Source organism: Peromyscus eremicus, chromosome 8a, assembly GCF_949786415.1.
Source record: "Peromyscus eremicus chromosome 8a, PerEre_H2_v1, whole genome shotgun sequence".
Taxonomy (NCBI): domain Eukaryota; kingdom Metazoa; phylum Chordata; class Mammalia; order Rodentia; family Cricetidae; genus Peromyscus; species Peromyscus eremicus.
Window position 1 is genome coordinate 63,382,628 of NC_081423.1, and position 19,263 is coordinate 63,401,890.

General features: G+C 44.4%; 2 protein-coding genes across 2 annotated transcripts in view; one reads left to right on the forward strand and one right to left on the reverse strand.

The window, feature by feature from the left end:
* The window catches only part of Atad5 (ATPase family AAA domain containing 5), a 55,181-nt gene extending 52,147 nt beyond the window's left edge, over positions 1-3,034 (forward strand). The window contains exons 22-23 of the mRNA XM_059271315.1: positions 752-910; positions 1,012-3,034. Coding sequence (XP_059127298.1) covers positions 752-910; positions 1,012-1,090 — 238 coding nt within the window. The 3' untranslated portion in view covers positions 1,091-3,034. The remainder of the gene's footprint in view (positions 1-751; positions 911-1,011) is intronic.
* Positions 3,035-4,394: 1,360 nt separating this feature from the next.
* Positions 4,395-10,459, reverse strand: Tefm (transcription elongation factor, mitochondrial). The gene is made up of 4 exons (XM_059269566.1): positions 10,370-10,459; positions 8,118-8,623; positions 5,558-5,707; positions 4,395-5,010 (listed from the first exon to the last, which is right to left on the reverse strand). Exons 1-4 carry the CDS (start codon positions 10,410-10,412, stop codon positions 4,567-4,569), a joined length of 1,143 nt encoding a protein of 380 aa, XP_059125549.1. The 5' UTR covers positions 10,413-10,459; the 3' UTR covers positions 4,395-4,566.
* Between the last annotated feature and the right edge of the window lie 8,804 nt (positions 10,460-19,263).

The window sequence follows — 19,263 nt, forward strand, 5'->3', positions numbered from 1 at the left end:
TGAGAAAACTCGCTTGAATGAAATTTGCGAAACCTGAGAGAGTGTGGTGGAGCACAGAGAAACCCTGTCTCTGAAAAAAATAAAAAAATAAAAAAATTGTGAAACCTTTAGGTAACAGAGGAGTTAAGAGTTGTGAAGTGTAAAAGGTAAGCCATTAAGATATTTCACTATGGGGGCTGGAGAGATGGCTCTGCGGTTAAGAGCACTGACTGCTCTTCCAGAGGTCCTGAGGTCAATTCCCAGCACCCACATGGTGGCTCACAACCATCTGTAGTGGGATCTAATGCCCTCTTCTGGCATAAAGGGGTACATGCAGATAGAGCACTCATACATAAAATAAATATATCTTTAAAAAAAAAAAGATATGTCACTATGACACCAGGCATGGTGGCACATGCTGGTCATCACAGCACTTGGGAGGTAGAGGCACGAGGGTCAAGAGTTTGAAGGCAACCCCAGCTACATGAGATCCTGTCTCTAAACAAAAGTTGTCAATATGAAGTTGAGGGGGGTGGTGTGAGGCTGTAATCCCAGCACTTAGAGACTGAGGGAGGAGACTGAGTTTGAAGTCAGGCTGAGCTATGTCCAGTTCTAGGCCAGTCTGGGTATATATGAGAGTGACTGATACTGTGGACAGGAAATTAGAAGTGACATTTGGTCTAGACCAGAAGCAGGAACCCTGGTTACATTTGGGGTTGTTACATTTTTATGTACAAAATACCAAAAAATAATACTTACTCTTAATTTGTAGCAATGCTGACAAGAGGATGGCAGTCATTAAAAGTGTGTTTTCTAGTCGGTCTTTTCTGAACGTGGGTAATAAGCAAGCGAGTATCCTTGACTACCTGCCAACTCTTCGGAGCATTTGTCGGACAGAGAAGCTGAAAGAACAAGGGAAAAATAAAAGAAGGTAAAGTGTGTAAAAAAGTAATATTTTGGGCAGCCATGTCAAATTAATAAATACGTTCATGGTAATGAAAATGCGGTATTGAATTTTTTGTCATTTGACAGGTTTCTGCACTATTTTGAAGGAATTCATCTTGATATTCCTGAAGAGGCTGTGACAGCTTTGGCTGCTGACTTCCCTTGATGTCCCTGTCTTCAGTGCCCGGGACAGATGACGGTGGTCCTTAAGACACACTAGATTATGTTGACTTGAAAGAAGAGCTTATTTCTCTTAATATAAATTTTAAAAGACTGTATTTTTGTGGTTCAGGTATTTAAAATGAAAAATTTGGGTTACAAACTGTATATATGATTGTGGCATATTTTTTCCTGAATGTTTTGTATTATCTATTTTTGCTTTGTTGGTATGCTTTCTGTATGTGTAGAAGGTAGTGTTCACGAAGAGATTTCTAAAGCTGTTTCAGTGCTGAGGTCATCGGTAATTTTCCCTTTCCTTGGACCCTCCCTTTGCTCTCCAGTATCAGAGCATGCCACCAAAGCTGCACGGCACAAAACAGTTCCTCCGTGTGGAATCATCTTTAATGTACTAGGAAGGAAAGTGCACCAGCTTTGGAAAGCCTTTCTACCTTGTGCCCTCACCCAGCATGCTTTACCATTCCATCATTGAGCCATCCATGTTGGCGAAGTAAAGCATCCTGAAGTCTGGTTCCCATAAACCTTTCTTAGCACCCTGTGTAGGTGAAGTCTTGTGCATTTTGCCAACTCAATTATTTGTACATTTTCTGGTACCTTTATATCATGTTTTCTTCATAAATGTAATGACATTAATTTATCTATTTTGGACAAGTTGTTGATGGTTGAAGAAATAATGAAGGATTCTAACATGGGGTTTCTACCTAACAGCTATTTCCACTTAAGTTTGGTTTGGGGTTTTGTGGTGCTGAGAATTGAGGTCTTTTGTGTTATGGGCACATGTCCTATGTCCTATGTCTTATGTCTTAGTAAACACGCAGTCTGGTTTTTGTAATTATTTGCGGTGCTACAGATCAAACCCAAGGCCTTGTGCATTCTAGGGACATGCTTAATCACTGAGCTAGAACCCCCAACATTGTCTTTGAGACAGGGTCTGGTTATAATGCTTAGGCTGCCTGTAAACTCCTTCCAGACTTATGTGATCCTCCTGTCTCAGCTTCTCAAGTACTTGGGACTACAGGCATATGCTGCCACACCCAGGAAGGTCATGGGTTTGTTTGTTTGTTTGTTTTTATAAGTACCTATTTTTACTTTAGTAGCAAGATTTTAAAATGTCACATTTTACTTAATGTTATTTTCAGTCAGATAATCAAGTATGTTTAAAATTGCTTCATATTACATATATTTGTATAATAACATAATATTCAGGTACATTTTCTGATGAATTGTATTTTTAACTCAAAAGTTAAGGATCCTAGTTTTGTACTTTTTTAAAGTATAGGTGCATACTTGTTTACAATGTGTGTGAAGATGTTTTTACCTCTTATTCAACCTACTTTTTCTTGTATTAATTAGCAAATTGATCTAATTAAAATTTGAAGCTGAAGGCTATAAGTGGTATTTAAATAGTTATGATCATCTTAATGTACATGTATATTGAATACATTCAGATAAGTGCTACAACTTAGAGATTTCTTTGCTGGACAAAAGAAAAGATGGTCAAAGCTTTTTAAAGATTTGTTGTTTATGTGTATTAATGTTCTGCCTGCATGTATGCATGTGCATCACATGCTTGCAGTGCTGGAGGAGGCCAGAGGAGGCCGTTGGATGCCCCGAAACTGGAGTTAAGGACAGTGGTTGTGAGCTGCCTACAGTGTGGGAGCTGGAACTGTACCCTGGACCCCTGCAGGGGCAGCGAGTGCTTCGAACTGCTGAGCCCTCTCTCCTGGTCATCTCTCCAGGTCCCGAACCTTCTGAGTGTCCCTGTCTGTGTTTCCCTACAATGTCTCCTGGAGGTGCTTAGCTGCTGGTCAGGTGCTTTATTATTAGGGACTCTGACCATCTCAACAATTGATGAACCAATATAAAAGAATTAGGAAACTGTTCAAGTTATCCAAGCTCCCTCCTTAACAAGGACTTGGCTGAGTAGGGTTTCTTGCTTTTTTTTTTTTTTTTTTTTTTTGGTTTTTCGAGACAGGGTTTCTCTGTGTAGCTTTGCTCCTTTCCTGGAACTCACTTGGTAGCCCAGGCTGGCCTCGAACTCACAGAGATCCGCCTGGCTCTGCCTCCCGAGTGCTGGGATTAAAGGCGTGCACCACCACCGCCCGGCTGGTTTCTTGCTTGATGGAACATTTTTTTCCCATTACTAGGTGTCAAACCTATCCAAGCAGTTTACTACCAAGCTACAACCCAACCTGTCCTTAAGGAGTTCCCCCCCCCTTTTTTTTAATGGGGGTGGGGCAAAGAGTTTGGGATAGAATCTCACTATAGTCCCAAACTGACCTCACATAATCTCACTGTTTTTTTTTTCTCCTGAGTGCAGAGATTACTGGTGAAACCATCTGCTCAGCTTGTTCTTCCTCTTACTAATTTTTGAAGGCTGTCCTGGCATTCGTTATGTAGACCAAACTGGCCTCAAACTCAAGAGATCCCCTGTCTCTGCATCCCTAGTGGGATTAAAGGCTTGTGCCACCATTTAAACAGTTGCTTTTTCTTTTTTTTTTTTTTTTTTTTTCTTCGAGACAGGGTTTCTCTGTGTAGCTTTGCGCCTTCTCCTGGAACTCACTTGGTAGCCCAGGCTGGCCTTGAACTCACAGAGATCCGCCTGGCTCTGCCTCCCGAGTGCTGGGATTAAAGGCGTGCGCCACCACCGCCCGGCCAGTTGCTTTTTCTTAAGATTTATTTCTCTATTATGTACACAGTGTTGTGCCCGCATGGATCCCTCCAGGCCAGAAGAGGGCACCAGATCTGATTACAGATGGTTGTGAGCCACCATGTCGTTGCTGGGAATTGAACTTAGGACCTCTGGAAGAGTAGACAGTGCTCTTAACCTCTGAGCCATCTCTCTAGCCCAGCTTTTAATTTTTTTTTTTGTTTGTTTTGTTTTTTTGTTTTTTGAGACAGGGTTTCTCTGTGTAGCTTTGGAGCCTGTCCTAGAACTCACTCTGTAGCCCAGCCTGGCCTCGAACGCAGAGATCTACCTGCCTCTGCCTCCCGAGTGCTGGGATTAAAGGCGTGCGCCACTGCCACCACCACCACCCCACTCCCCACCCCCCGGCTTAATTTTTTTCTACGTGTAAGTGAATGCTTCCTCTATGTGTGTGCATTATCCCAGAAAAGAACATCAGTCTCTGGAACTGAACTTAGAGACAATGGTGAGCACCTGGAATGGGGGTAGGAACCAAAGTAGGGTCCTCTGGGAAGACATCTCTAGCCTGGTACTTGCTTTAAATGAAGCTAACTTTTGGCTGTGTGTGTGGCATCTTACTATTTAGCACTTAAACGCAGAAGGCACAGAATTTCATAAAATATTTATTGATATGGTCTTAGCTCGTGTATACTATTTCACAGCCAAAACTCTGACTTTATAAACATAGAAAATATACTCAAAATGTTTTCTTCTCCACTAACATGGAGGATGGGAACAGTTGGTTTAATAAATTAATATGACACACTAAAGCGAGCGCATTAACATTTGAGCTCTGAGCCTCTGCCAAAAACGAACTCATAAAAGGCCACAGCTTGTAACAGTGAATCGTACAGCTCTTCGATGTGGTGTGAGGCCTTCAGAATCTTCTGTCTGTACCGAACTACTCGATCCTGTGGGAAGAACACCCGAGGCTCCTTCTTCAGCACGGACTCGGACAGGAACTGTTTCACGAGCTCTCTCCCACTCGTCCTTGTATCACCGATCATCAGGTCGAAGTGCTTGCCCACGGCATTTCGATTCATGCTCAGCACCCGATGCTGGCCATCCTCGGCAAAAGTTTTGTTGAGTAAGGCATACAGCATGGCTTCCGTGATAAGAAAGTGTAACAGTATAGGAAACAGAGTTGTGTTCTGAATGGAAAGTCCTGATTTTTCCAAAATGTAGAGATCTGCTTCAGGTATCTTTGAAATGACTGAAGAAATCTTTAAAAAAAAAAAAAAAGAAGAAGAAGAAAGAAATAAGTGCTTGTGTTTTGTGTTTGTTCCGTTTCTGACAACCCTGAAGTAACAAGAGCTTCTCAAGAAGAAGCTAAGATGGCTCTTGTCCTGACAGTCTTGTCATCCCTAACGTCTGGACTGGCTTCAGGACTTGGCAAGCCAAACTGAAGCATCTGAAATGTTCCCAGGTGGAGCAGAGGACTGGTACTAGCCAGAATCTCTGCTGGTGGCAAGGTGCTGGCCAAAGCCTCTTCTTATCCTGCGCTCACAAGACAGCAATCCCTGCCCATTTCACATCTTGAATACTTGAAGGAGACAAAAGACTGAATTTAAAGACAAGGTTTCCAAATTTTTTTAAATCCAATATAATAAAGCTAATAGGGAATAAAAAAGTGCCCCAAACCTCAAAGACCAGCTTCACTGTTTGTCTTCTCTTACATCCCTTTTGAAACTGCCAGACTAAACTGTACAAGGAACCATGTAGGGATGCATAAGACAGAAAAGAAGGAGCAGGGAGCAGCCATTGCCTTACCTCTTCCAGATAGATAGATGATGGGTATGTTTTGTTCGTTAATTTCCAACACTCAGCCTGCTGCCAGTCCAGCACCGTAAGTTTCCGGTCAAGGTGAGCCCACGCAATTCTTCGAGTACCAAAAACAATAGACACGATGCTATTAACTGCCTAAAGGAAAAGGGCTGATTTCATTACAAGTGTAAATATTTTATAGCTATAAAACCTACAAGCTCAGAGGTCCTGAGTTCAATTCCCAGCAACCACATGGTGGCTCACAGCCATCTGTAATGAGATTTGATGCCCTCTTCTGGCCCGCAAGGACACATGCAGGCAGAACACTTTATATCTTTAAAAAAAAAAAAAAAAATTCTAAAAAAAAACCCTACAAACTCAAAAAAACTCTGTTTATTTACAAGCTGGGTATAGTGGCCCATGCCTTTAATCCCAGGACTCAGGAGGCAGAGGCTGGTGAATCTCAAAAAGAAAGGAAGGAAGGAAGGAAGGAAGGAGGGAGGGAGGGAGGGAGGGAGGGAGGGAGAGAGAAAAGGGATTGTTTTATTGTGTGTGTGTGCACACACACGTGCAAGTTCTCCAGGTACCTTAGCTTTCCTTGCTGGGCTGAGACCTCTAAAATGAAAGGTCTTCCCAAGCTGCTTTTGTCATAGTGTTTTAGCACAGCAACAGAAAGCAAAGTAAGATACCTTGTTTCAAAACAAAACACTGGGCCAGCAAGATTGCTTAGTGGGTAAAGGTAACTGCCACCAAGCCTGACAACCTTAGTTTCAGTCCTATAACCTATAACCATCCACATGGTGGATGGAAAGTCAGCTGATTCCCCTAAGCTGTCCTCTGACTTCCACTGTGAAAGGGACACACAAATAAAAATGCAATTAAAATTTAAAAAACACAACAAAAATCACAAGATAGCAGGAGGATAACCACCTGAAGTCCTGCTGGGCACACATGTGTTCTGCACACATATACACATACATAAAAATTAATCAGAAATGCTATCATTTTTATTATTTTCTACAAAGAAAATATTTTCCAGTTTAAAAAAAAAAAAATTAATCAGGCTGGCGAGACAACTTAGTGGGAAAAGCTGCTTCCCACTAAGTCAACAATCTGAGTTTAATCCCTGGGACCCACCTGGTGGAAGGAAAAAACTAACTCATTCAGATTATCCTCTGACCTCGCACACACATGCTCTGGAGCATCCATACACACCAGAAATACACACAGAAGTTAATAAATGGAATGAAAAGGGCAGAGCAGCGTCTCTGAAATAAAGACCTGGTTTACTGTGCATGGAAATTTCTACCTGCACACAGCCCTTCTCTGGACCACAGATTCTTGTTTTATAATTGATTCTTAAAATTGGTGTATGGGTATTTAGTGCTGTGTGTGTAGGGCATGTACAGTAGCATTGTTCAGGCGGGCATGTGTAAAGGTGTGTGCCACTGTGCTCAGCATAGAACAGAATTTTAAATTGTGCTAGAAAGACTGCCATAATGTTCTAGAGTCACTCCTTTTTCCAACACATCTTTGCGGCTTAATTTCCCAGTGTACCCTCTTGTCAGAGCTGCACATCTGCCTAACAGTCTTAAATAAACCCAGTATGACATGCATGCCTGTTAATCCCTGCACTACGGAGTCAGTGCACACGCTGTCACTTGGAGGATCGTCAAAAGTTCGAGGCCAGCTCAGTTAATAGTTCCAAACCAGCCTGGACAAGAGACTAAGACCGTCTCAAAAAAATAAAATAAGCCAGGCAGTGGTGGCACACACCTTTAACCCCAGCACTCAGGAGGCAGAGGCAGGCGGACCCATCCCTGAGTCGGAGGCCAGGCTGGTCTAAAGAACGAGTTCCAGGACAGCTAGAGCTAAAGGGAGGAAGCTTGTTTCGAAAAAGAGTAAGAAAAAGAGTAAAATAGCCAGTAAGAGAGCTCAGCAGGCAAAGGCGCTTGCCACCAGGGCTGACAACCTGAGTTCTATGTCTGGGACCCAGACATGCCCATGACAGGAGCACCCACACACATACAGCAATCACACCCACATATAAACAATAACAAAAACAATAAAGGTAACTAAAACTTCAAAACTAAAACCTTGTATAGACACACTTCTCATTACTCATGTTTTCTATCTGGAACACCCTCCTCTCCCCGCCAGCCTAATTTTCTCTTTTCCAAATTGAGTTCTCACTAAATTTTCCCCAAGTTCTACCTCACAGCATTCCCTCTGACTTGCCAACTGTCTGTACCTTTTGTTTTGTGCAACAGATCAATTATTAATACAAGTAGATCTAGATTCCTAACCAAACCTAAAGCATCTTGTTTTGAGCCAGTGAGATGGTTCAGAAGGCTGAAGAACTCACCACCACCACCCCTGACAAGGACCCATACGGCAGAAGGGAAGGACAGACTCTTGAAAGTTGTCCTCTCGCACGCGCACATGCACTCTCTCTCTCTCTCATAATTAAAGACAAAACAAAAAACCGTGTCTCGAACCCACTACTGGGAATGGCGCTTTCCACAGTAGGTTCTCAAAGGGTACGGTGGCTGAGGTAAGAATGCACCTTAAGTCTCTCTCTCTGTACGGCTGGTTTGATAAATTTTCCCAACAGCCACTTTTCCTGTGACCTTTTTTTCCTTCCACTCTCTGGACAAAGAATGGAGTTACAAACTTGAACAGCAGTTTTATACTGGATCAAGGGCACGTCTATCAAACTCTCCAAACTCTGAAATGGCCCAAACTTCTTTCTGTGTTCCACAATATTGACGGACTTTCTTCCACGAAGCAATCTGAAAGCTTCCAGTTCTTGACTAGAAGCAGTATTCAACACATGCAAGATAGAAGCCTGTTGCTCCCGGGAGAAGAGCTTGTCCAGTGCATCCCCAGATTCCTTTCCGTTTGTATCAAAAACCAGCTTGTCCAGTGCATTCCCAGGTTCCTTTCCATTTGTATCAAAAACAACACTGGCAACAATTTTCTCAGGTGCAGTAGACTTTCTCCGACAGCAGATATTAGTTAGGGCTGGAGGCAGGAATGAATGCTCTGGGACTGGAAGCCATCTCCACCTCCCTAAAGGGAAAATTGAGAAAACTTAAATTGGGAAGTTCTCCTTGGAGTGTTACTTTCCAGGCATGTGCAGTCATACAGACTTGCACATAAACCACATTATCACAGAGAATTGTCTTTAAAAGAAGTGTAAAGCTGGTGGGAATTGTGTATGCCTTCAATCTCAGCATTAGGGAGGCAGATGCAGGAGGATCTCTGAGTTCAAGACCAGCCTGGTCTACAGAGTCAGTTCCAGGACAGCCAGAGCTATGCAGTGAAACCTTGTATCAAAACCCAAAAAACATAAAGAGTAGTTTCAGAATGGTCTAGTTATCTCTGTCATTTGAGGGTGGGTTTTTTTTTTTTTGTGTGTGTGTGTGTGTGTATGTGTGTGTGTGTGTGTGTGTTGTTGTTGTTGTTTGATTTTGGTTAGTGGTAGTTTTGGGGGTGGGTTGTTTTGTTTGTTTGAGACAGGATGTCACTAGAGAGTCCAAACAGGCATCAAATTCAGTATGTAGATCAGGATGGCCTTGAGTTCACAGTAATCCACCGGCACCAGGATAGCCACTGCTACATGGAGGATCTGACTCAAGGAAGAAGTTGTAGTCGCCTGGCACTTTAACCACGTGCCTATAATCTCAGCAACCGAGAGGCAGAGGCAGGAGAATCAGATTCCAGGCAAGACACTGTAAGTTTGCCAACAGTCTAGGCTACATGAGACCTTGCCTCCAAAAAATAGTTAAGATAAAAAATTGTAGTTTGCAGGTTGTGGATTTAGCTCAGTGGTAGAGCACTGCCCTGGGTTCGGTCCTCAGCTCTGAAAAAAAAAAAAAAATTGTAGTGTGCCAGATGTAGTGGGGCCTACCTTTAATCCCAGCATTTGAGAGGCAAAGACAGGCAGACCTCTGTGATAGGGCACTTGCCTAGCAAGGCCATGGTTTCCATACTAGCACTAGATTAAAATTATTCCAAATGTCTGATATTTCTGGTATTTGTAATTTATTCCCCCTTCGGTTTTTTGGAGACAAGGTTTCTCTGTGTAGCCCTGGCTGTTCTGAAACTCGCTCTGTAGACCAGGCTGGCCTCGAACTCAGAGATCAGCCTACCTTTGCCTCCCGAGTGAGTTAAAGGCCTATGCCACCACCGCCCAGCAAGAGGATCTTTTTTGTAACATTGTTTAAGATTTATCTCCACTTCCATTTTCACTAGTTTCTCCTTTGATGGAACTAAAGAAAATTCAATTTTATTCGTTTATGGTCCTCACTCGTAATCCTAGCACTTGGGCGGTGGATGCAGGAAGATCAGGATTAGGGTCATCCTCAGATGCACAGAGTTCCAGGCCAGCTTGGGCAACACAGAGCTTTATCTGGGGAGGGCCGGAGCTGGTGGTCTTAACTAAATGGTAGAGGGGGTTTATTCTGTTCTACACATTTCACAGTATTTCTAACATGACTGCGTTGTTGCAAGCAAAGCATACACCATGCAATGGATAACTTTGTAAAACAGTGGAAAGTCATTCTGACATAGCAGCCACAAAAGAGCAATGCAGCCAGAGGCACGCTACTGTTAGTGTCGGAATCCACTGCTGGGCGCCCGGCCCTGGAAGGAGCGCACGCGGACCCTGAGCCAAAGAAGCCCACGGGCTCCCGGCTTGGGAAGGGAAGCTCCCCTACAGTCCACCGGGAGAACCAGGCACGGGACAGGACAAAAACACTCCAGGTCACAGGCTACTGGCAGGTAGGCAATCAACCTCGTGCCCAGGGACCCTACCTCCGGCCTTGATGAGGCAAGCGAGGTTAGTCCTCCAAGCCATCGCCAGGTTCTCTCCCGCTTGTCTTCCTCCACCAACTTCCGGTTGTGTGTGTGTTCCAACTAAAAGTGCTCGACTAGGGCTGGGTGAAGGGTTCCGGCGAAAGAGACGGTCCGAGGTTCAGCGTCAGGTAGAGATGCCCCTAAGTTCCTAGCGATTGATGGCTGAGGGTCTGAAAACCCGCAGGCGGGATCTCCAAGAAGGAAAGGACTAGACCAGGTTTAGCCCTGCTTTGGGGCAAGACTTTGCTGGGTTCCCAGACACGAAGAGACAGCCCGGAGAAGACAGTGAGGAGCTTGTTTGTAGGCACACAGATACCCAGTGCTGAGTTAAGAGGAGTAATCTGGACAGATGCACAGCAAAGGGAAAGAGGATTAACGGAGGAGATCACTTTAACGCTAGGCATTGTTGACCATTTGAGAAGGATGGAGGGACGTGAGTCTGGAGCCACACTTGATCCTTGGAATGCGGCATGGAACAATTGAAAAACAGGGCGCTTGTTTTTTTAGTGACAAAGACAGATTGGAGGGGGTTTCTAGGGAAAAAAAAAAACAAAAAACGGGTCATTTACAGTCAATGTGAGGCTGAATTGGAGAAGAGCCTGGGAACAAGAAGGGGAATCGGGAAGGTGATTTTCTTGCCAAAGCAGAATGAGCGGTGGGAAGTGAAACCTGAGAGATGGAAGAAGAGTGGAAAGAAATGGGTTTTTGCTAGAAGGTGGGGCGGGGTACTTTATTCACCTTTTTTTTTTTTTTTTTTAATAGGCTTTCAGGAGGAAGGGAAGGTAGTGGGCTTGTGTTTCTATGAGACATGGTAGCTAGCCTGCGATCCCCGCACCTAGGAGGATGAGGAGAATTGCTGTGAGTTTGAATCCAACCTGGGCTATATGGTGAGTTTGAGGCCATCCTAGACTACAAAGTGAGACCCTGTTTAAAAAGACAACAACAACAACAACAAAGGTTTTTCACAGCTCACCCCATTAAGAGCACTTGTTGCTCTGATGGAGGACTTGGCTTTGGTTCACAGCACCCACATGCCAGCTCACAACCATCTATAATTACTGGTCCAGGGTATCCAACAGGCACCAGGCACATATGTGGCACACAGACATACATGTAGACAACATATAAAATAAAATAAGTCTAAAATGAAAGTTATTCATAAGAGCGTCTGGTGTGGTGGCACATTCCTGCAATCAAGCATGAGTTCTAGGTCAGCCTGCTACATGACAAGATCTTGTCTTTAAAAAAATGTTTTTTTGGGAGGGGGGAGAACAAGGAAATCCGTGGCTGATATGTAGAACTGGGATATTCTTTTTTTTTTTTTTGGTTTTTCGAGACAGTGTTTCTCTGTGTAGCTTTGCGCCTTTCCTGGAACTCACTTTGGAGACCAGGCTGGCCTCGAACTCACAGAGATCCGCCTGCCTCTGCCTCCCGAGTGCTGAGATTAAAGGCGTGCGCCACCACCGCCCGGCTGATATGTAGAACTGAATTGTATTGCAAAATAAAAATAAAAAAAATTTTTAAAAAAGTATTTTTTAAACATAAATATGTAGTAGAAAGATCTTCGTAATAAATAGTTTTGGATTGGATTTGAAAAAAAATTTATTGATTGATTTTTATTTTATTTTATTTTATTTTTTTTTTTTTGGTTTTTCGAGACAGGGTTTCTCTTTGTAGCTTTGCGCCTTTTCCTGGAACTCAGTTGGTAGCCCAGGCTGGCCTCGAACTCACAGAGATCCGCCTGGCTCTGCCTCCCGAGTGCTGGGATTAAAGGCGTGCGCCACCACCGCCCGGCGATTGATTTTTATTTTATGTTCATTGGTGTTTTGCCTATGTGTATGTCTGTGTGAGGATGTCAAATTCCCTGGAACTGGAGTTACAGACAGTTGTGAGCTGCCATCTGGGTGCTGGGAATTGAACCCTGGTCTATCTGTAAGAACAGCCAGTGATCTTAACTGCTGAGCCATCTCTCCAGCCCTAGCAAGATCTTGTCGTAAAAAAAAAAAAAAAAAAAAAAAAAAAAAAAAGCCAGGCAGTGATGGTGCACACCTTTAATCCCAGCACTCTGGAGGGAGGGGCAGGTGGATCTCAGTGAGTTTGAGGCCATCCTGGTCTACAGAGCGAATTCCAGTACAGCCAGGGCTACACAGAGAAACCCCGTCGAAAAACCAACAAAACAACAGCACAACAACAACAAAATTGTTTCGTGTGTGAATGTCATAGAGCTGCTGAAATGAACCATGGGAAATTGATTCTCTCACAGTCCAGAAGTCTAGAAACTTGCAATCAGAATGTCAGTGGGGTTGGTCCCTTCTGAAGACTCTGCAGGAAATCCTTTGCATGCCTCTCTCTGACCTTCAGGTGACTACCTTCCTGGACATACAGAGGTATCACTCCATCGTCACTAGGCATTCACATGGACATCTCATAAGGACAGCAGGCATGTGGGATGGCCACCACTCCAGTGCAGTGTCACCACATTTTGGTGGAGAAGGTGATAGGATGTTACTATGCTGCCCAGGGTGCCCTTGAACTTCTGGGCTCAGGGTATCCTCTCACCTCAGCCATCCAAGTACCTGTGGCCATGTTCCATGGTCACGTTCACTCTTTTGATTGTGCAGTGTCAGACTGGAATCCAGAGCCTCACCTGTGTGAGGGAAGAGCTACTCACACCCCAGCTTCACCTTATTTCAACTAATGACATCCACAGTGGCCTTGTTTCCAAATAAGGTCGAATTCTGAGGTACCAGGAGTTAAAATTTCAATATATCATCAAGCTGGGCTCCAGAGCAAGTTCCAGGACAGGCGCAAAGCTACACAGAGAAATCCTGTCTCGAAAAACCAAAAAAAAAAAAAAAAAAAAAAAATTCAGTATATCTTTTTAAATCATAACATCCCATTAAACAGAGTGAAGCTCTGTCTGGAGTGAAAAGGTAGTCATTTCTTCCTGGATTGGAAGCTTTTAAAAAAGTTTTTTTTTAAATCCTTTAAAAATTATGTGTGTATGTGTGTGTTGGGGGGTGCCCATGAGTGCAGGTGCCCAAGGAGGCCAGAGGACCCCTTGAAGTTAAGATTCCAGTTGGCTGTGACTTGCTTGATATGGATGCTGGAAATAGAACTCAGGTCCTCTACAAGAGCAGTCCTGACTTCTAATTGCTGAGCCATCTCTCCAGCGCTTACTTTGAAGTTTTACATTTTAAAATTCTTTCCTTTGCCGGGCGGTGGTGGCGCACACCTTTAATCCTAGCACTCGGGAGGCAGAGGCAGGCGGATCTCTGTGAGTTCGAGGCCAGCCTGGGCTACAGAGTGAGTTCCAGGAAAGGCGCAAAGCTACACAGAGAAACCCTGTTTCGAAAAAAAAAATTTTTTTTGTTCCTTTATGTGTGACGGAATTGTGCAATGCACATTATGCATGCATGGTGGTCTGAGGACAATTTATCGGACTTGGTTCTCACCTGCTACCATGTGAGTCCCAGGAATCAACCTCAGGTCACCAGACTTGGTGACAAGACCCTTTGCTCAGTGAGCCATCTCACCAGTCTATTAAAAATACTCTAAAATTAAAAAATAAAATGCCATCCCAGCGTGCCTGCTGTCCTTATGAGATGTCCGTGTGACTGCCTGGTGACGATGGAGTGACAAGTCTGTATGTCCAGGAAGGTAGTCACCTGAAGGTCAGAGAGAGGCATGCTGATTTTTCCAGCATTTTCCAGATTTCCTGCAGAATCCTCAAAAGGGACCAACCCCACTGACATTCTCAGGTTTCTAGAATGGACTGTGAGAGAATAGTTTTCCCATGGTTCATTTCAGCAGCTCTGTGGCATTCACATATGAAACAAACACTTAGGAGTCCTGGTAGTGCTTGGAGAGATGTCCCAGTTGAGCAAAACCCAACTTAGCACTTGCTAGCAGAGAGTTCCTCTCTGGGCCTCAGCTTCCTCATTTGTAAATTGGAGAGAGAAGCGCCTGCCTCACAGAACTGCTGATAACGTTGACCAGAAACTGGATGCAGAGATGCAGAGAACCCGTGTACAGTGTAGGCTCGGGGAGTGCTAGTGTTCCCACACAGCATGACCTGTTCTTCAGAACTAATGATTAATAGCCTTGAGAGGAAATGTCCTCATCAGAGGTGTACCATTCAGAACTGTACTTTAACCAGACACTGGAGGTGGCAGAGACAGCCAGGTCCTCATGATTCACTGCAAACCAGAGCCAGGCTGTTCAAAATGAAAGTGGTCACCTTCCTCCTGAAATCAGCTCCTTCTCATTTCCCTCTTCTTATTTCCAGATAATTGTCCTTGGAACAGATTAATTTTGTTTGTAGACATATTAAAAATTAGTTCTCCGCCGGGCAATGGTGGCTCACACCTTTTATCCCAGCACTCGGGAGGCAGAGGCAGGCAGATCTCTGTGAGTTCGAGCACAGCCTGGTCTACAGAGCGAGATCCAGGAAAGGCATCAAAACTACACGAAGAAACCCTGTCTCGAAAAAAAAAATTAGTTTTCCATAGCCTGATGTGGTAGTGCACACCCAGGGGGCTCAGGTAGGAGAATTATGAGGTCAAGTCCATCTCGGCCATTGGTAAAACCCTGGCTGGGGTGTGTGTAGCTCTTGTCTATTGTGAATGAGGCTCTGGATTCAGGTCCCAGCACTGCACAATCAAAAGAGTGAAAATGTCAAATGACCTGGTCCCAAGTCTTAAAAAACAAGGCTGGTAAGATGGGTCAGCAGGTAAAGGCGCTTGCAGCTAATTCTGACAACCTATGTTCAGTCCTTAGAACCCATGTGGTAGAGCTGACTCCTACCAGGTATTCTCTGACCTCCACACATGCATCATGGCACACAAGTGTGTGTGAATAAACAAACAAACAAATAAATAAATAAATAAATATAACTTTAAGAAAGACTAAACAAAAATTTCATGACTTTGAAGTATGCAAAATTTTGCCCATTTTTTGAGATAGAGTTTCTCTGTGTAACCCTGGCTGTCCTGGAGCTCTCTCTGTAGACCAGGCTGACCTCAGACCCAGAGATCTGCCTACCTCTGCCTCCTGTATGCTGTAGTTAAAGGGGTGTACCACCACCACCTGGAACGAACATTTCTTAAGACATAAAAAGAATAAGGCTTGAAGACAAAATATACTGGATTTCATTAAAGCTGAATGTCTGCTCACTGAAATATACCATTGTGAGGTGCCGTGTGGGTGCTGGGAAAAGCAGTAGGTGCTTACAGCTACTAAGCCATCTCTCCAGCCCACAGCAGAAGATGAATCTTGTTGTTGTTTGTTTGTTTGAAACAGGATTTCTCTCATATAACAGCCCTAGCTGTCCTGGAACTCACTCTGAACTTTTCAAAGATCTGCCTTCCCCTGCCTCCTAAGTGCTGGGATTAAAGGTGTGTGGCCACCACTGTCTGGCATGAAATGAATCTTAAAAATATGACACATAAAAATTTAAAGGGATGTAAAATGGTATGAAAACTATGGCGTGGATCACATCGAGTTATATGTGAAAGACCAGAAGAAAACTCACACACACACACACACACACACACACACACACACACACACACACACGAGTGTATGTAGCAGAGCTACTCAGTGCAGTGTGAGGCTCAGATGCCTGCCATTTCCCTTTTTTGGAGGTTAGGGTCACAGCTCAACCTGATGCATTGGTGAAAACCTGCCAAGGCAAAGTGGATTCAAACCCCAGTACCGGTGCTGTACCCACTCAGGATGCTTCATCTTCATCATGTGACCTGTAACTAAATGTAGCCAGTCAATGCAACTAAATTGCTCTGTCTCTGGGCTAACAGTTGCCTTGTTCACCAAATGAGCTTAAAACTAGTCTCTATCTGGAGGTTGTGGCAAAGATAAAATGAAATTGTGCGTGTTGGCGTCCTGACATAATGCAACCCATGGACCGTCAGCAGGAATGATGTTTTGTCACTCTGTTTTCCAAGTTCCCTGTAATTATAGTTTCCTTGAAACTTCTAAGACTATTCATTTTTCACATTTTCCAAGGGGTCATGCTCTGTTCCCCGGGGACCTCAAGCCTGTTCCTGGGAACGTAATGGAAAGCTTTCTTCCAGGCCTGCAGTGGCTCATCTCAGCCGGACAGCAGTGATCTTCGACCAGGGCTGGATGTTTGTGTCCTGAGGAGCCCTGGGAGTTTTGTTTACAGAGGACATTCTGTCCCGGGGTCCTGGCTTCTCCATCACCCGAGCAGCTGCTGTCTGGAGTGAGCACCCCAGAGAGGCTGCCTCAACCCACCCCCAAGTTCTGGTCTCACTCATCAGCAATGACCTAGGGCATGACAGCCTCTAGCTTAGTCCTCTTCCCTTGGGAATAGCTTCTAATTTCTTTTCTTCTTTTCTCTGATGCCCCCCTTTTCCTTTCCTTTCTTTTAAAAACATTTTAGGTTTATTTATGTGTGTGAATGTTATCCCTTCACACATGTCATGTGTACCACATGTATGCCTAGTGTCTGTGGAGGCCAGAAGAGGGTGTCGGATCCCTGGACTGGAGTTATGAGCAGTTGTGAGTTGCTGTATGGGTAGTGGGAACCAAATCCACGTCTTTTACCAGAGCAGCAAGTTCTCTTGACCCCTGAGCCACACCCCACCACCATCCCCGCCTCCTTTCCTTTTTACCAGCATTGGGTATTGAACTTAGGGTCTCAAGTGGACTAGGCAAATGCCCTTCCTTTCTTTTTACTTTTTTTTTTCTTTAAGATTTATTTCTGTCCTGGGTTTTTCAGCACCACAAGCACGGCACAGCTGCTCAGCTGTGTCAGGGACATCAGAGCCAGGAGCAAGTGGCTGTTTCTCAGTGTTGAGAAGCCAGTGAGCACGAAGGATGGCTACAGCCTGACGTAGTGCAGAGCTGTGGTGAGATGACATTGCGGTTTGACTTTGATGCCCTCAGCCAGACCCCAATGTCGGAGATGTCAAGGACTCGCCAAAGGGTTGCATGGTCAGCATTTTAGCAAGACACAACTTTGGAGTTGGGAGTATGTAGAAACTGGGTTTTCAGGGGGTGGGGGTGGGGGACGCATTCAGAAAGGTCAGGAAAATACGAGCAGCTATCCATCCTTTTTCATTTTCCAGATCCAGAAGCCAGGAAAAATAAGGCTCACCTCTTGGCCATGTGGCTGGTTGTCAGGACAGGTGCAGATATGACTTAAGGCCATGGGACTCAGGTGTGGCCTCTGTAACCTCACCAGGGACCTACTGAACCATCCATACAGCCTTTCGCAAGCTCCACACTTCTCATCCTGGTAGCCCATGTCCTAATTATGAAGCACATTTGGGGTGGCTTGTTCTTCTGAGATCGGTGAAGTGTGGTCTATGTCGTGGCACCAGGGGCTGAGGACCCCTAAGACTCAGCATTCCCATCTCCCCAACTGCACATGGCCTTAGAAGTGAAAATTATGTAGGACGGGGAAACTGGCTGTAGGTGCTGTAACACAAATGTGTTAATACTTGAAGGAAAAAAAAAGATTAATTTTAGGGCCGGAGAGAGAGCTCAGCAGTCAAGAGGACCCGAGTTAGGTTCGCACTCCTGCACGGTGGCTCATAAGTACCTTTAACTCTACCTCCAGGGGATCCAGTGCCTCTGGACTCTACAAGATCTGCACTCATATATATGTAAGCACCCACAAACACATACATATAATTTAAAAATAAGTAATAAATATTTAAAATGATTTATCTTTACACACACATGCACATCTAATAAATAATAATATAAAGCTTTTAAAATGATTTGGTTTGCTTTTACTTACATGTGCGTGTGTAAAATGTGTATGTGTGATGAAGAAAAGTGTCAGTGTAGCAGGAGTTACATGATGTTGTGAGCTACCTGACATGGATGCTGGGAACCCCGACTGGGTTCCTTTGCAAAAGCAGCAAGTGCTCTAAACCACTGGGCTCTCTCTCCAGCCCCTCTTTTTACTTTCTATTTTATTTTGTTGTTGTTGTTTTGTTTTGTTTTTGGGGGGGTGCTTTTTTGAGGCAGGGTTCACTGGGCTCTCTCTCCAGCCCCTCTTTTTACTTTCTATTTTATTTTGTTGTTGTTGTTTTGTTTTGTTTTTGGGGGGGTGCTTTTTTGAGGCAGGGTTTTTATGTACCCCTGGCTGTCCTGGAACTCACTCGGTAGACCAGGCTGGCCTCGAACTCTCAGAAATACGCCAGTCTCTGCCTTCAGTGTGCTGGGATTAAAGGTGTGCGCTCGCACCACCCGCATTTGCTTTTTTTTTTTTTTTTTAAGATGTATTTATTTATTATGTATACAGTGTTCTGCCTGCATATGTCCCTGCAGGCCAGAAGAGGGCACCAGATCTCATTACAAGTGGTTGTGAGCCACCATGTAGTTGCTGGGAATTGATCTCATTACAAGTGGTTGTGAGCCACCATGTGGTTGCTGGGAATTGAACTCAGGACCTCTGGAAGAGCAGTCAGTGCTCTTAACCACTGAGCCATCTCTCCAGCCCCCGCCTTTGCTTTTATTTTGAGACAAGGTTTTGCTCAGGTGGGGTGGGAACTCCCTGTGTAAGACGGCACGCCTCAAACTCTTCATCTTGCCGCTTCAGCCTCTTGAGCTGTGATGAAAGGACCACTGCCACCATCCCCTTGACTCGTGATTTCTGAACAGAGAAACAGAGGGAAGCTTTCATCACGCCAAATCCAGGAGGAGGTGACAAAGCTTCTGTTGGGGGTGATGAACAGGTTTTGAAAATCAGCAGTAAAAATACGGAGTACAAACTCTGAGTTAGGAGGATGAGCACAGCAGGCTAGTGGTGGGTGTGGGTGTTTGTTGTAGTGGTGGTGGTGGTGTGTGTGTGTGTGTGT

Coding starts and splice junctions, on each gene's coding strand:
- Tefm (XM_059269566.1), bottom strand. CDS start 10,412: ATGGCTTGGAGGACTAACCTCGCTTGCCTCATCAAGGCCGGAG. Junction 8,624..10,369: donor TTGCCTCATCAAGGCCGGAG/GTAGGGTCCCTG, acceptor TTTTCCCTTTAG/GGAGGTGGAGATGGCTTCCA. Junction 5,011..5,557: donor CATCTATCTATCTGGAAGAG/GTAAGGCAATGG, acceptor TTTTTTTTAAAG/ATTTCTTCAGTCATTTCAAA.